The sequence below is a fragment of the Cyprinodon tularosa genome, unplaced genomic scaffold, assembly GCF_016077235.1.
Source record: "Cyprinodon tularosa strain WSP-4 unplaced genomic scaffold, ASM1607723v1 ctg472, whole genome shotgun sequence".
NCBI classification, from domain to species: domain Eukaryota; kingdom Metazoa; phylum Chordata; class Actinopteri; order Cyprinodontiformes; family Cyprinodontidae; genus Cyprinodon; species Cyprinodon tularosa.
Window position 1 is genome coordinate 240,499 of NW_024039199.1, and position 17,323 is coordinate 257,821.

The 17,323-nt window shown below is 41.0% G+C and overlaps 1 protein-coding gene across 1 annotated transcript; it reads left to right on the forward strand.

Annotated features, from left to right (window-relative positions):
* Positions 1–4,416: 4,416 nt before the first annotated feature.
* Positions 4,417–15,828, forward strand: LOC119794247 (NACHT, LRR and PYD domains-containing protein 3-like). The gene is made up of 8 exons (XM_038301710.1): positions 4,417–4,562; positions 5,776–6,011; positions 7,298–9,083; positions 11,105–11,281; positions 12,049–12,219; positions 14,613–14,783; positions 15,163–15,333; positions 15,505–15,828. The coding sequence occupies exons 1-8, from the start codon at positions 4,438–4,440 to the stop codon at positions 15,515–15,517; spliced, it is 2,850 nt and encodes a 949-aa protein (XP_038157638.1). The 5' UTR covers positions 4,417–4,437; the 3' UTR covers positions 15,518–15,828.
* Positions 15,829–17,323: the final 1,495 nt, after the last annotated feature.

Consider the following 17,323-nt stretch of genomic DNA (forward strand, 5'->3'; position numbering starts at 1 on the left):
GGGAATATTTTCTTGGCACTCTTTGGGCCCCTTGGTACCAATTGAGCATCGTTTCAATGCCACAGTAAACAAGAGACGCCGGGAAATTCCTCAATCCACTAGAAAGATGGATCGCACTGAATTCACCACTCAGGTGTTTTCAATCACTGGTGCCACACTTACAGTGTATGCGCCCAAACGGAAGAAGGCAGTTTACGTTCTCAGCAGCATGCACAGCGTGGTTGAGACTGAGGATGTCCATCCCTTTATGACCACAATGTACCCAACTTCTGATGGCTACTTTCAGCAGGATAATGCGCCATGTCATAAAGGTGTAATCATCTCAGACTGGTTTCTTGAACATGACAATGAGTTCACTGTACTCAAATGGCCTCCACAGTCACCAGATCTCAATCCAATAGAGCATCTTTGGGATGTGGTGGAACGGGAGATTCGCATCATAGATGTGCAGCCGACAAATCTGCGGCAACTGTGTGATACCATCATGTCAATATGGACCAAACTCCCTGAGGAATGCTTCCAGCACCTTGTTGAATCTATGCAACCAAGAATTGAGGCAGTTCTGAAGGCAAAAGGGGGTCCAACCCGTTACTAGCATGGGGTACCTAATAAAGTGGCCGGTGAGTGTAGGCATCCTTTGTCATTTAGGCTTTGGAAATTCCTCAGAAAAGTATTATTTTCGAATCCAATAAGTTTGATAATAATCCACATCTCCTTGGTGATGCTTTTGAATATTTTTCTCTGATTATTTTGCAACTTGCAGAGCTCGCTCCTCCTGCATATTTTTGGAGCAGTGAGATCCCCATAGGGTCCAATGTAATTCTCCCAGTGCGATAGGAGACTCGCTTTTAGGAAACTACGGTTGTAGCTCACTGTATGGCTTGCTGTGGTGTCTGTTTTGTAGAATAAATAATTCGCCGACGAGTTATTAATCCGGAAAAGCCGAATTTGTGCATATATTGCCAGCAGAGGAAAGATTGCCTGAGTTATATTTCCCTCCAAATAAATAATGCTTATTATTTTATAAATGGTCATTATTGTATAAATGGTATTGCTTTTTACAGTGTTCCACCTCATGCAGCTGTTTTCATTGTACAGATCAGTTATTGTGTGATCGCTGTGCTGGCGGCTGCGCTGAAATCATTGCGCTGTTAGTGACACTGATGACGTAGAACTAGTTATATTTAATTACATATATGATCCCCCCCCCTGCTCTCAGGTAAAACAGTATCAAAGAGAGAGACGAGCCAAAACTGAAACTGAAGGGCATGGAATGTTTCTCAAGCCACAGCGCTAATGGGGCATTTACATCCGAAAAGGGATTCATGAGTTGATAATTACTGCGGGGGACTGAGGCTGACCAAAATTCTCCTAGCTCCGGGATTTTTAGTGTTAAATCTTCGAGGGTGTGTGTGTCAGAGCACAGTCAGTAGGCTCATAGTGCGAGGAGAGAGGAAGAGGGAGGGCGCTTTTTTCTTTTTGAGAGAAAAAGAAAAAGGAAAAGAAGATGTGTTTTGAAGCTTTTAAACGTCTCCTTACAAAATTTAAACTCGTCTTATATCCGCAGTTTATGTAACAACTTCTTCTGTAGCAATTAACAACTTATCAACCAAATATGTTTAAACATTGGGCACAATTAACACTTTTTTAGTTAGAAAATGGGACACAGTAGCAATTAGAAGTGAAAGCAGATGTCTTTTGCAGATATAAAGTGATAATTTTTCTCTCCCTGCTTTGTTACTAACTCTGTCTCCTGATGCTCTTTTTTCATCTCAGCTGCAACACTTGCCTTTTTCTAACAGCCTATGTGGGACCTTAAATTATCAGAAAACTTCCATGGGAACAACAGAACCAGCCCTTGTCCCGACTTTTCTGACTCCCTTTTCTGACTACGGACCTCCTGTCCAAACTTGCACAGTTAACAACCAAAATTTTAAGGTACAAAATATTTTAGATCATACAGCTCATAATATCAGTAACACATCATACATTTTCCAAGAAAACACAGTTAAAGATTATCTAATATAGTTGGGCTGCGTGTACCCAATTAATTTATTTTTACCTTTAATCAATGTCTGTTCTTGCTGTTTCTATTTTACATATTTCATTGGTCTTGCTGTTTTTTGTACAGCTCACGGTTTAACAAAGATATCTTAAGCTCACAGGATTATTTTTTTTTTTGCCTGGTCTTGGCTCAATCTATATGTAGAATTCGAGGGTTCTCACATCCTCGCTGAAGATGACCCCTCGTCAGGGACTCGCTGGACCCAGCACGCTCAAGAAACTTATGTTTGAGGTTTTCTCACTTCCTTGGGCCTCTAACCCAGTTGAAGACAATCCCTCGTCAGGAACTCGCCGTGAGCCGCTACACTCAAGAAACTTCACTTTCTATTTTCTTTTACCTGGACTTGTTTACTTAAACCCTGGTCTCATTATCTTTAACTCACAAGACTTCTCTGCCTGGCCTCGTTATCTTTAAACTCACGGGGCTACTTACAACCATCCAAACATTGTTTTATATCACTCCCTCTATTTTCTTTTATAGACTTAGGCTTACTAGGACACAGGACACTTAATTTAGTTGTTCTAAACCCAAAATGCCGATTTGATTAAACAGGTTCTGCTTACGTTTTTGTTGGCTAGCCTGTGTCCTTCGTCCGTTCGTCCGAGTCCGATGTCCAATCGATCCTGACGCCCGGAATCCCAGACAAGCCCCCAAATTGTTGAAAAACACCATCATGGTTTTCCCCCGGGTCGGTTAATTCGAGTGCAGGTAACTTAACTGAGATGGAGTGTTAGAGAGAGGAGCATCAGCAGCACGCATCTACGAACAGCAACTCTGACCCCCCCTGCAAAACCGGCTCTTTTTATTATCTTCATATGGGAACATCTTACAGTTTCACACAGACAGTCCCACAGAATGAGCATACTCCCTACTTCCTATCTCCAAATATGGAGTTGCTTCCTGCCTTTCTGCTCCACTGTTAATCAGCTTTTTTCTACGTGTGTGTGCGAGCAAGGTCATTCTAACCTCTAATCTAGAGATTTCATCCTCCCCTCTGCGAGCTTTGGCCTAACACCTGGGAATAATATATTTCCTGCCCATCCTTAGATTATACATGACATATACTTCTTCAATATGAACAATAAGTTTTGCTGCAGCTTTAACTTAGCTCTATACTTCTTTTAGCTTAAAGATGTATATAAATATCTTCACGCTCCAAACTGATGGTTGGCTCTCAGCAGTATGGCTCTTTCTGCGCTCACTACTTAATGAACTAAATGTGGCTGATCATCCTGTGCCAAGCATAAAAAATATTGTTGTCTATCTATTAAGATATAGCTCACAAGAGGTGATGCTAAACCTTCTTGAATTTCTACCAAAATGAATCCCTAATTATATCCTAAGAACATATTTCATTGCATACTGTTTATTTTCAGATAAACACCCAGATGAAAAGGTGCATATTGCATTGAATATGTCTCTCTCATAGTTCTTGTTTCTATCTATTTGAATATTTCATTTTAGTTAACATATTTTTGAAATCTTTGTCCAGATTACCATGGCATTACAAGGCAATTGTGTAGGTACTGTGTTTATTTTTTTTATATCTGATCTTTATGAATTTAAATGTACTTTGAACCCTGAGCAGAATTAAGAAAAATAAAGCCAAAATTGACAAAGTAGAAAGAAGAATGTTTTTGTTCTTTGCTTATTTTGTAGGAATGAAGTTTCATTGATCTGTGTGTAATGCATATTTTATAGTAGATCAGAAAGTGCTTGCTTTGGGATGGAAACCTTGCATATCTAAAACTATTCCTTTATTGTACATTTTGTTAGCTTGTTTGTCTGCTATATTAACCAATATGATGTGTTGAACTAGATCTGCTATTTTCACAGATTTTGTGAGACACTTTTTTATAAAGTAGGCATTAATTTCTAAAAACGTTTATTTGAATTGTAGAAATCAGTTTTCTGCCTTATAGAAATGATGAACTTCACGGCAGCATTCTATACCCAGCAACTGTTGTATCTAGGCTAGAGCTGTCAGTCTAGTAGAGAATCTGGTTGCCACTCAAAATTCTAAAGGTTAACTATTTTATAAATTGGATGATAAAACTCACAAAAACTAGACTAAAACCTTTTTGATTTTTAGTGACTAAAACCGACTAACACTATCAGATACGTATAGTAATGACTAAAATGTGACTAAAACTGATAATAGTTTTCATCCTGAAGACTAAAACTAAGACTAAATCTAAGGGGATGTCAGAAACAACACTGCAGAGAACAAATACAGAATAAAAATAAGATCTGGAAAGCAGCAAAAGCACAAACAGAAAAGTGAATTACTTAAACTGAGAGTGCACCACATGTTAACTAAGAGTCTTTATTTCCTTCTTAGATGGGATTCAGGCTGGAACACACAGAGGAACATGTGGAGGAACACAGAGGAGAACAGAGCAGGGTCTCTATCACCCAGCTTTATTTCTATGAAGAGTGACCGGTCCAAAGATCCTCTTCTATGGTTCAGTAATGATCCTGGAGCAGCAGATCTAAGGTGAGTCCTCTGCTACTTGATGCTATAATCATGTTTAAACATTATAAACCTGCTTCCCTCGGCTCTCGTCTGGTTAACCTGACAAGGATGAAGAAAAGAAGAGCTTAAACAAAGGTATCCTCTCTGATGAATCCGACTGATTGAGTCATGATCTGCTGGACTTATAGCAGAGTTTTTTTTAATTATTATTGATATCAATGTTTTTATTAACCAGAGAAACCGTTTGAAGAACACAAGAAAAGTTGCTCTATATATTAAGTTGTGTTGATTGATTGTTAGATTTTGCCTCCAAAACACCTTGGTAGCTTTTTAAACTGCTGATTGTGTCCAAATAGCATCAAATATGTGGAACTCTATTTGATGCCATGTTCTACAATTGGCTTTGGATGAGTTTTTTTCACAAATAATGTTAGCATATTTAATATTTTTATGCCTTATGCTCCATCTTGTGCTCCATATTTAGTTTTCCTGGGGTAATTTCCCAGAATGATAAATATTGGTCATATCTGAAGCCATTGCTGCTGTTTATACTGGTTCTAAGGACAGAAAGTTTCAGACCTGGAAAAGCAGAATCTAATATGAGGTAAAGAGGAGACATCAAGGATGGAGGAGGAAGGAAAATGAATAATAAGTAATCTGTGAGCTGCATGTATGAAATCTTCATCTGCAGAAACGTCGCTTTTACAGTTTTCCAGAGGTGGATCATCCAGGTCCAGAAAGTAAAAACCCTGCCTTGTTTTCCTTCATCCTGTTCACTTAACCAGGTGATCAGCCCCTCTGCTGATTAGTCTGAATGATGGAGATGGAAATGCAAATGGTTGGAACTGATCTCTGTACAGACTTTTTACTTTCTGCACCTGGATTATCCACCTCTGCAGTTATCCAACCATGAGGGAAGGAGCAGGATAAAGACATGACTCACACACAGAGCTTCTTGGAACAAATGCTGGTTCCTAATGACAACAATCCCTGATTATACTACTTATTTATTAGACATGAGTTTGTGCAAGTTAACGTCCATCCCTAATAGATTATAACAACAATATAATACAATACAACACAATACAATACAATACAATCCTGTAAACCAGACATCATCCACCCAGCTTCTGGTCCTCTGTAGTTGACCTTCATGAACATCTTCAGCTTCAGTAGGACACCCCCCACCCTGTTGGTAGTGAACTATTTCAGTGATGAAGAAATGTCTCCACAGACGGAGGAAGAGGAGCAGCGTTTGTGAGGAGGAGCAGCTGAACTGCTGCACTTTATGCCAGAACCTCCTGATGGATCCAGTCTCTACCAGCTGTGGACACCGGTTCTGCAGACAGTGCATCAGGTCCTACAGGGTCCAGTCTGCTCCATCAGGACCCTCCTCCTGCCCCCAGTGTGGGAAAAGAGCCAGAACCGGAGCTGGACCTCTGACAGCCAATCAGAGCAGCTGTGCAGCAGGTAAGACTGAACATCTCCAATCAGAGCTTCCTTCTATCGTCTCTGTTGAACCAATTCCACGTCTTTAGTTGGATTTGGAGACTGAAGCTTTTCAAAGTCTTTCTGGGATCAATTATTCCAACTAAATCTCTGTAATTCCAGATGCTGTAAATAAATCGTCTGTGTTCAACCCAACAACCTATTGGGTTTGCTGAACTGGTTCTGTTTTCAGTCCTTTAGGCTAAATGCCTTAAAACTAAACATCTCCTTAAAACTGGAAGTTATTTTGATGCATGAAAACAAAAAGGTGCAGAAAGCAACCTGCTGATCTGATTCTTTTCCAAGAAGAAGGAAGGAAAGTCGGAGAGATAGAAACCAGTATTTCCTCTGACAATAGATCACTGATTACAGGATAGATATTTCTATTTACACCATGGAATCATTCTAACAATCGCCTAAAGGACCAAATCAGTCCCATGTTATTTTCAGTCTGCAGTTATTCTTTAAAAGCATCCAATCCAGTATCTGAGAGAGAAATGACTTTTAAATGTGAACACTAGCTGCTCCAATGAGCTCGGTGTAGGACAGGTGAGGAACAGGATCCAGATGAGATGCAGGACACCTCCTCATAGAAGAAAGGTCAGTTTAATACACACAGTCTGAACCAGGAACACCATGAGACGACAAGGTTAAGACATGTATAAGACTGCCACAGGGAACAAACAGGAACTTAAAGGCATGCAGGGGTAATTACAGAACTATGGACAGCTGGATAAATGAAGGAGGGAGAAACCAATCAGAGGAAGAACAGGGAAAACAAAGAAACACAGAACATGGACCATGACAGTTGTTCTGCTAGATTAGAGCATTTTCTCTATTTCCCTTCATTAATACTGGAAAATGCTGAGGAAACCTTTTTCTTTCTCTCTGCCTCTTCTGGAGCTGCTGTGTTTGTTGCAGAAGGTCCAATAGAACCAGTCCAATGAGGACAATGGTGACATGATGCTAAAGAGTTGATGTTGCTGAAAGCTGCTGCTGGTTTCTGTCAGCATTTCTTCATCTTCTCTGCTTTGGGAATCAGATCCTAACAGTAAACAGATACTGAACACAAAACAGAGGCAGAAAGATGCTGTCTGACAATTGAACAAGGTTCTGCTTCTGAGGACAGATCAGATCGTTTAGCATCAGATCAAGTGAAGGAAGAGACTTTCTAATGATAACACCTCCTAATGTTCCAGATGGTTTGGTTCCAGCTTCATCTTTAAATCAGCTTTTTTCCTTCAGTCGTCTTTTCTTCTGTGTTTCAGCAGATGTTGGTCTGCAGGAGGTTCTAGAGGAACATAAGATCAATCTGAGGAGGAGATACAATCGTGTGGCTGAAGGAAGTGATGAAACGGGAAGTAAAACCCTCCTCAACAGCATCTACACTGATCTCTACATCACAGAGGGACAGAGTGAAGATGTTAATGCCCAACATGAGGTGCAGCAGCTGGAGAGAGCTTCCAAGATCCAGAACCTCCATGATTCTCCAATCAGGTGCCATGACATCTTTAAAGCCGTCCCTGACCAACATGGAGCCATCAGGGTGGTTCTGACCAACGGCGTCGCTGGTGTTGGAAAAACCTTCTCAGTGCAGAAGTTCACTCTGGACTGGGCAGAGGGCTTGGAGAACCAAGATGTCAGTGTGGTGGTTCTGCTTTCCTTCAGGGAGCTGAACCTGATCAGAGATCAGCAGCACAGTCTTCTCACGCTGCTTCATGTTTTCCATCCAAACCTCCAGAAGCTCCCAGCAGAGAAGCTGTCTGTCTGGAAGCTTCTCTTCATCTTTGACGGCCTGGATGAAAGCAGACTTTCTCTGGACTTCAGCAACAGTCCGCTTGTTTCTGACGTCACACAGAAGTCATCAGTCAACGTTCTGCTGATGAACCTCATCAAGGGGAACCTGCTTCCCTCGGCTCTCGTCTGGATTACTTCCAGACCTGCGGCGGCCAATCGGATCCCTCCTTCCAGTGTTTCCAGGGTAACAGAAGTACGAGGCTTCACCGATGCCCAGAAGGAGGAGTACTTCAGGCGGAGGTTCAGTGATGAAGAGGAGAAGGCCAGCAGGATCATCTCCCACATCAAGACCTCCAGGAGCCTCTTCATCATGTGTGGGATCCCAGTGTTCTGCTGGATCACTGCTACGGTTCTGGAGAACCTGTTGACCACAGAGCAGATTGGAGAGCTGCCCAAGACCATGACTGACATGTACTCACACTTCCTGCTGGTCCAGACCAGGAGGAAGAAGAACAAGTACCATGAAGGACATGAGACGAGTCCACAGGAGCTGATGGAGGCTGACAGGGAAGTTCTCCTGAAGCTGGGGAGGCTGGCCTTGGAACATCTGGAGAAAGGAAACATCATGTTCTACCAAGAAGACCTGGAGCAGTGTGGTCTGGATGTCACAGAGGCCTCGGTGTACTCAGGAATTTGTACAGAGATCTTCAAAAGAGAGAGCGTGATCTTCCAGAAACTAGTCTACTGCTTTGTTCATCTGAGCTTCCAGGAGTTTCTGGCTGCAGTCTACATGCTCCACTGCTTCACCAGCAGGAACACAGAGGTGGTGGAGAACTTCCTGGGAGAAAAATACAGAGAAACATCTCTGGAGGACTTCATGAAGAAAGCCATGGAGAAATCCCTCAGGAGTCCAAATGGCCACCTGGACCTGTTTGCTCGCTTCCTTCATGGCCTCTCTGTGGAGTCCAACCAGAGCCTCTTAGGAGGCCTGCTGGGTCAGATGGAGAACAATTCAGAAACCATCCAGAGAGTCATCAACAATCTGAAGCAGATGAACACTGATGATAGAATCTCTCCTGATAGAAGCATCAACATCTTCCACTGTCGTCAGGAGATGAAGGACCTCTCAGTTTATCAGGAGATCCAACAGCTCCTGAAATCAGGGAAGAAGCTCTCAGAGACCCAGTGCTCAGCTCTGGCCTACATGCTGCAAATGTCCGATGAGGTTCTGGATGAGTTAGACTTGAAGAAGTACAACACATCATCTGGAGGACGACAGAGACTGGTTCCAGCTGTGAGGAACTGCAGAAAGGCTCGGTGAGTCCAGATGTCTTCATGGTGTGATGCTGATTCAGCTCTATTGTCCTCCTGGTTCTTCTTCATGGTTCTAGTTGCTTCTGGATGTTTTTGCTCTTTAACTTCTTCCTTCATCCCTTGGACTATTTCAACCATTTAAAGATCTAAACGTTCAGCTTCTTCAGGACAGCTCTGCTGGAGCTTTTGGTGTTTAGAGATTTGGATCATTTTCAAAATATTCCACTTTGGATCAGTTTCCATCTTCCATTGAAATGAATAGAAAACCTTCAGAATGTAGAAAATCTGTGTTTTCTCTAAAGATCCAATCAGCCAGAGACCCATCAGAACCTTTAAACTCCTCTTCTCTCATTGGACTGTTAGCCCAGAATTCACCTTTTTAGTCTCTTTGACTGTTTTTATAAAATTACTGTTTATCTTTGATGGAAACTTGGACCATTCAGATCAATCCCTGCATTGCTGCTGTTGCCATGGAGATGAGTTGTTTGGATCCAGAAGCAACTTTTCTTCCTGCCACAGATTTCCCTTTGAGTTTGTAAATTAGAGCCAAAATGTGTTGATGTGTGTCTGGTTTCAGAAAATGTCATTTCTGTAGGAGTCCTAGTTTCTGTCAGATCCTCCCAAAGCTGTGAGAACTCTGCTTCCAGAGTTTGGAACCATTTTCCTCATCAACACTTCATCTGCTGCCTTTGTTGAAGCTAATAGATGCCCTCCATAAAGACCTGTAGAGACAGGAGCTTTAACACTTTAGACATTCCAGCCTCTTCTAATTACTGGGAGAACTTTCACTGCTTTCTGCCTTTGGAAATTCTCAGTCACATACTCACCTACATTGGGTTGTGATAAATATGGAGATGTTTTTTGGTCCATGGGGGAATTATTTATTGTTTTTTGCCTGATCAAGGAACATTATTATAAAATTTGAGTTTCTCTGACATTCACATAATTATTCTTAAGGACAGTAAAAAAAATGCTATTTTAATAATTGAAATGAGAACCAGAGACTAAATAATCAGGCAGCTACACTGCAATGCATTTAGTCTGCAGTGTTGCAGATCAAATTACAAAGAGTGAACAACTTACTGCCACCATCTAAAGGATTAATTGGCTGCTGCCATGAAGAAAAATTGGCCACAGCTGCTAAATTTGAAATTAATGCAAAAAAAAAGAAAACTTATTCAAAATAATGATTTCATAAACTATTTGTTTTATTTACTAACAGCAGAGATACATCCATGGACGTTCTGAAAGGTAAGCTTGTGGGGATATATGTCATAGTATATGGCAGCAGCGTAACCATCATCTCAGAAGTGAGGAGGAAACATTATTCAGAGTGATTTATCCGTCTCTGGCATCAATTTCTCCTTTTCTTAGTGGCTAAAGCTCCACATAATCCAACAGCAACAGTTTAACACCAGGGGAGAAACTAGGCTGGTTCTTTAAACTATAAACTAAAACATTTAGAGTTTTAGCTGCCAAACCTTATTTTAGTGACATAATGAGCCTTGAACATCTTGAACTAGTAGCAAGAAGAGCCAAACAGTGAACATCAGTAATCCTCCATTCCTGTGATCAAATAATTACTCAGCAAACTACATTAAATGGGAGCGACAGGCTAACAGGGTAATAAGCCACATCATTTCATTGAATGGTTTGTCCAGAAAAGGTTTCTGTGGATCAGCTCCCATGTGAGTGCCATCTGGTGGAGGAATAAAGTATTGCAGAAACACATTGGATTTCAACATTATATATTGGTTTCACCTGTTCCAGACACTGTTTTGTTCTCAGATTTTCACTTTAAATAAATCAAAATTCATATTGATATGGGCTTTTCCAGCCCTACCTGCTGGGATTATTTCCAGCTACATTCATCCTCCCAGTTTAGATGTTCTTCATCCTCCTCATCATCACATCCTTCCATCTTCCAACGCTACAGGAGAAGCTTGTTAGAAACCATCACAGGTTTGACATCAGTAACCTTGGCTGATTTCATTAGAACTGACTTTATTCTCCTCTATTCACAGACTTGGTGGCTGTTTTCTCAATGAGGCTGAATGTGAAGTTGTGGCCTCAGCTCTGAAGTCCAACCTTCATCTGACTGAAGTGGAAATAGAGACAATCATTGGATCCTTTGGAGACTCTGATATGAAGCATCTGAGTGAGATACTGGAGAGTTCAATCTGCAAAGTGAAGAAACTGGAGTGAGTTTTCTCTGTTTATTCAATCTACATCATTCACTGATACTTTAATGCTGATTTTAATTCATCATATTATTCTAATATATTTTCTTTAAAAACAGCTGCTGTCCAAATGTCAGAGTACAATTTCTCAGACATTTTACCTTGTAAATGAATTAATTTCCTGCTCCAGATGTTCTAAATATTAAACTTTATTTTCCAGATGTTCAAAGTTTCAAATGTTTTGGACTAATGGAGGAAAATCAGCCAAATGATGTTAAGTAATGGTGGAGATGTTTCAGTTTGATTTGGGAAAGATTCAGATGATAAGACAAGATAAGATGGCTTTATTTCTCATTTCTGATTCACATCTTTCCATCCAGAATGACATTTGGTTCCTCTAGAGTAGAACCAGAACCACAAACATGTTAGAATAACTAGAATCAAATAAAATGATCTAAAAACTAATGTTTAGGAAGAAAAGACAAAGACATGAAATCTTTGTCCTGGAGCTGCTGTTCTGTTGGAGCGGGTCAAAGAGAACCCATCCTCTTCAATCTCTAAGCTTTCAGAGTCGCTTGGATACACAAATACTTAGTTACTGAACTTAAGCAGCTTTTTATTTCTGACTTATTTACTTTTTGTTTACTTTAATATGAGGAAAATAACCAATGGTCCTTGGACTAATGTTTATCACGTGCCGGGGTCACATATTCTGCTGGAATGTTTTAATGGAAAGTTTTAATCTGCATCCTGTTGAATTCAGCTAAAATTTTGTATTCTTTATTCAGATTTGATGGCAGCAGATTGTCAGAGATCAGCTCGGCTTCTCTGGGCTCAGCTCTGAAGTCTAATCCATCCCATCTGACAGAACTGGACCTGATCGGAACCAACCTGGACCCTGGAATAAAGGAGCTCAGTGGGTTTCTCCGGTCTCCCCTCTGCAAACTACAGAAATTGAGGTCAGATGTAGAATATTTGTTTATTCTAATAACATTACATCCAGTACATTACAGTACAGTAACATCACTTTGATCAGGGGCCCTCCTCTAAGTCACTGGTTCTCAACATTTTTGAGTTGTGACAACCACCCACCCCACCCCGCCACCACCAGATGCATGATTCTACTTAGGGAGAGTTGTAACCTCACCAGTTCCACTAATCAGGGATAACATACGAGTCACGTGAACTTTTCAGTGTTTACACGCTTCAACCCCAATCCCATGTTGTGATTGTCAAGGCTGGAAACAGACACATGCAGATACTTGGGAGAAAAAATAGATTTTGAGGTGAGAAAGTCAATTTTATGACCATGACTATATTTTGTTTAGTTCTTATACTGTTGCAGATAAAAGCATATTATTTACATGAGATGAAAGAGTAATTTTTCAGGCAAAATGTGATGCATTTGCTTGTGCTAAGTTTAAAACACTATGCTAGTACAGCTAGCTAAACATGGCTGACAGGGTTGGGGTGGGTTGTAACACATCTTTGAAAAGTCTTACAATCATCCTGTTACATACAACTAAGACCATTTATATTTTAATAATTTTACAGAATGCCTACGCAGTGGATATGAAAGACTGATAGAGGTTTGCCTGCAGATGTTTTAAAAAAAGTTATCTGATGAGGTCACAAAGAAGAGCCAGTCAGTCAGATCAGTTGTGAAGGCGCATGGGATCTGCCATGTAACACTTAGCAGATACTGCAAATCACTGCAGAAGCTGAGAGAACAGGGGTCCAGGGATCTTCCCAGTGTAGGTTACTGGAGCAGCAACACATTGGTTTGTGTTAGACCTACATGTTCAGTGTCCATAGACAGATTGTGTGGAGCTGCCAGTGTTCATCCTGCAACACTTAGAAGCAAAGAGCAGCTCAACTGTAGCTTTTCCTGCCGTCCCTCTCCTGGCCTCAACAGCTGAACAGTTAGATGCTGATCCTACAGCATCAATAACAAATATCCACGTTGGTCTGGAGGGAGCTGCCATTCAATGGGCATGAACCCCAGAGCTGAATACTAAATGGGTGATGTGTCTAAATCAGCAGCACTGGTGCCCTCTATAGGAGGGAATGGGGAAGGTCAACTATCCCTCTATCTCCCGTCTTTAAAGAAAATATACACAATATACTTGTAAGATGAAAAAATGATAAAGGGAAAAATAATCAGATTTAGTTTAAGCAATAAACATTTTCACAAACATTTTTAAAGTCAGAGAATCTCAGAAACTGATTAAATAGATTTTAATGAATCTGTCAAATGATCAGATCCTAAAAACACATTTGATTATTTTTTTTCATGATGAGAGATTTCCAAAACATGAAATAAACTGATTGAGCTGTAACTTCCATTTTTCCTGCTCTGAGTCAGTATTAAGGTTTAATCTCTATCTTTGGTCTGGATTGATCCGTTTCTTTCTGTTCCTGTGATCAAAGACGCACCAGGCTCCATCTGCTGCTCTGAAATCAGCCCTGTTCTCCTGCTGCAGGGTTATTTGCTTGTTGTTGTTTTTATTTCTGTGTAATGATGGAGGCAGGCCGACATCCCTGGACTGAGCAGCTTTTCTGCCCGTTAAAGGAAAAACAAACTGCCAGTCTGTCCCTGCATGGAGCTCCTAGTTTACAGTCACGGGCCTGTGTTCCTGAACAAAGTCCAGTCCTCTGGAGGCCAATAAACAGACTTTCACCACTTAGACATCAGCTAGAAAAGAAAAGTTGCTGCTCTGTGCAAATTAGCTGCTAAAAGAGCCACTTCCTGTCAACTTTGAGCTGAAATCATGGCGCTCTGCCTCACATCACCTCCCTGATCAGAGAAAGTGAGAGTTTATTTAGAGTCACTTAGAAGAACAGCATGAAGTGAGAAATATGAGGAGGGAAAGAAGATCACCTGGTCAAATCTGCTTTTCGTCTGTTCAGCTTGGAGCTCGAAATAAAAATAGTTGTTGGGAGTTTTTTATTTAAAGGGCCTCTATCCTGTAAAATCCACTTGTTAAAGTATTTAACTAAGTGAAGGCCCTGTCCTGCAAACCTTACTGTCATTTTCCACCTTTGGAGCCATTTGAATAGAGAGTTTTGTTCCTGTAGTTTCTAGCGACTCCTCTGGGCTTTATCTCCATCTCTGCATGGTAGCAGCTGCGTGCCAGTGTTATACTATATTCAGTGACCCTGGCCAAAGAGAGAATGTGTTCAGTGATGCTGTATGATTGGGCTAGTACAGTGTCAGTGAGGAAAATAAGCAATGGTCCTTGGACTAGTGTTTATCACGTGCCGGGGTCACATATTCTGCTGGAATGTTTTAATGGAAAGTTTTAATCTGCATCCTGTTGAATTCAGCTAAAATATTTTATTCTTTATTCAGATTCTGGCACTGCAGTTTGTCAGAGATCAGCTGGGCTTCTCTGGTCTCAGTTCTGAAGTCTAATCCATCCCATCTGACAGAACTGCACCTGAGAGGAACCAACCTGGACGCTGGAATGAAGGAGCTCAGTGAGTTTCTCCAGTCTCCCCTCTGCAACCTACAGACATTGATGTAAGATGTAGAATATTTGTTTATTCTAAAGTAGTGCTACCACAGGTCATACATTCCTGCTGCCACCAGACTCTACAATGCAACATTACAATGGCAATAACTTGTGTAATATCTAATGTGCAATTACTATTTAATACCCTGTACCATAACCTGTTTCTTTATATTTTATAACCACTGTTTATACTGTATAAACCTCCATGCACCTTTACTTTCCTTCTGTCTGGTGTGTGATTTCTCCTCTCTGCTGAAGTTAGCTGGTCTTTAATGGAGCAGCAGCATGTTGGCATTAATTTTAATGATTGCTCTTTAACTGCTTCTGTAGGACTGTTCTAACCTGCATCCTGTTGGATCAGCTCACATCTTTCTATTCTTTATCCAGATTGATTGGGTGCAGTTTGTCAAAGATCAGCTGTGCTGCTCTGGTCTCGGCTCTGAAGTCAAACCCCTCACATCTGGAACACCTGGACCTGAGTGGCAACAACCTGAAGGAGTCAGATGTTCAGCAGCTGCAGGATCTTGTAGAGAGTCCAGAATACAAACTGAAGACTCTGTAAGTAGATGGTTGGAGTGAGTCCAACTGCTCCACAGCTGCTCTGAACAGGACTGAAGTCCCTGCTGCTCTTTATCCTGGATGTGCTGCATTACTGACTGACAGCTGGTGGAGAGAGAGGGGCTGGAAACACTCACTGATCTCCTCTTTTCATCCTTCTTCTCTCTGCAGGAAGTGGAGGTGATGATCTTAGTGGAGTAGAGAAGCTGATCTGTTTCCTGATGATCCTCAGAGGTTGAAGCTGCGGCGGTTTGAGTTTAAAGAGACTCTGACTGGATCCTGATGATGTCTGAGTTTAGAGATTTTTCTCCTCTTTCTTTGATTCTGTCTGTCATTTAGTGTGTGATATTGTTTTTCTCTTTGGAACAATGGAGATGAAATTCAAACTAAGCTCTATTTAGTCCTTCTTGGAGGTTTGATCTGAATCTGATCAAACTGTAAAGTTGATATTTTTTCTCTCTGATTCATTTTCAGCCTGTAACCCAGAAATCTAAAATAAATCTCAATTCTAAAGTTTTCAGGCTGCTTGTTTGCTTCATTGTGATGCAGTTTTTGGATGTTTTTGATTCTATTCCAGATGTTTCATGCAGATGTTTGGGCAGCTCTGCTCCTCTGATCTGTTGCTGCAAACAGCTCAGTGAGGAAATGATGGTTTATCCAATCAGAGGATGAAGCTTTTCTTCAGGAGTTTCAATCAGATCTTTCTGATTTCCTTCTGGAGTGTCTTCTGCTCCAGCATCTCAGTCTGACCAGGATTATTGTGTTGAAGGCAGAGCTGTAATAATCCTCAAAGAGCATCCAGACATAGCTCTGCTGCTGCTCCAGGTGGTTCAGTGCAGAGTGGAGAGCTACGGTGATGGCGTCCTCTGTGGATCTGTTCACCTGCTATGTGAACTGGTCGAGTCCAGGTCTGGGGGGAGATGGTCCTTGATGTGCTGAAGAACCAGTCTCTCAAAGCACCTCATGATTAGCAGGGTGAGGGCCACCAGGCGGTAATCATTCAGGCTGCTGATGGGAGATTTCTTCACAACCTGTTTAAAAAATGCTAGCAGAGACTCATCCTTTTCTAATGAAGCTCTGTAGCCATTTGACTCTGACGGCGCCGTTCATTGGACCAAAATCCATCACATTCAGATGTCCTTCTTCCAAAAATTCACTACATCAGATCTTCTAGTGTAATGGCATATGTTTCTCCAAAATCAAATTAAAATTGTCTTGATTTCTCCTCTTAATCACTTATATATATAACGAGTATGCTGGGTAAATAAGCCCAGAGACACCTTCCATTTTAGTGAGTCAAATATGTCCAAAAATAGATCAATCTCTCTGGAGCCAACTGTTGAAAATGATTGAAGTTTTCTGAATGTTTCTTTCTATGTGTGATACTTCTCTTAATTCATTATCCTTGGAAATATTGATGCCTAAAAATTTAACCTCTTTCTGGATTGAAATATAACAAACAGCGTTAAGTAAACTATCATGAATAGTCATCATTTCACATGTCCTTATATTCAGAATGTCGGCCAGAAGCTTTAGAAAACTTTGGATCTAAAAACATGCCTGTGTCATCTACAGTGATGGGACTAACGGCGTTGAAAGTAACGGCGTTACTAACGCCGTTACCTTGTTTTAGTAACGAGTAATCTAACTAAGTACTTTGACTGTAACTATAACGCAGTTACCATTGCAGACACCCCGTTACTGCGCATTACTCACGTCGCACAATTAACCTTCTTTTCATGATAGGACTCGTGCGCAGCTGCATGAAGCTGACACCCCACCCACGTCAAAAAACTCTGCAAATAGACTGAATGGTTAGTGCAACGTTAGTGCAGATTTGTGCAGAAAAAAATATTGTTTGTGCTACTTTTGTTTAACAGATATTAAAGATTATTTTTTAGGTCATCCAGGCGCGCCTTGTCATGAGAGAGGGGAGGATGAGAATGGCTGATGTATAGTGAGATTCCGTCTGTCAGTTGGGTAGGTGGGT

Excerpts from the sequence above, each read along its gene's own strand:
- LOC119794247 (XM_038301710.1), top strand. The coding sequence starts at position 4,438 with ATGTGGAGGAACACAGAGGAGAACAGAGCAGGGTCTCTATCACCCAGC. Across the intron at positions 11,282-12,048 it reads TGCAAAGTGAAGAAACTGGA|ATTTGATGGCAGCAGATTGT; the intron begins GTGAGTTTTCTC and ends TTCTTTATTCAG. Across the intron at positions 14,784-15,162 it reads TGCAACCTACAGACATTGAT|ATTGATTGGGTGCAGTTTGT; the intron begins GTAAGATGTAGA and ends TTCTTTATCCAG.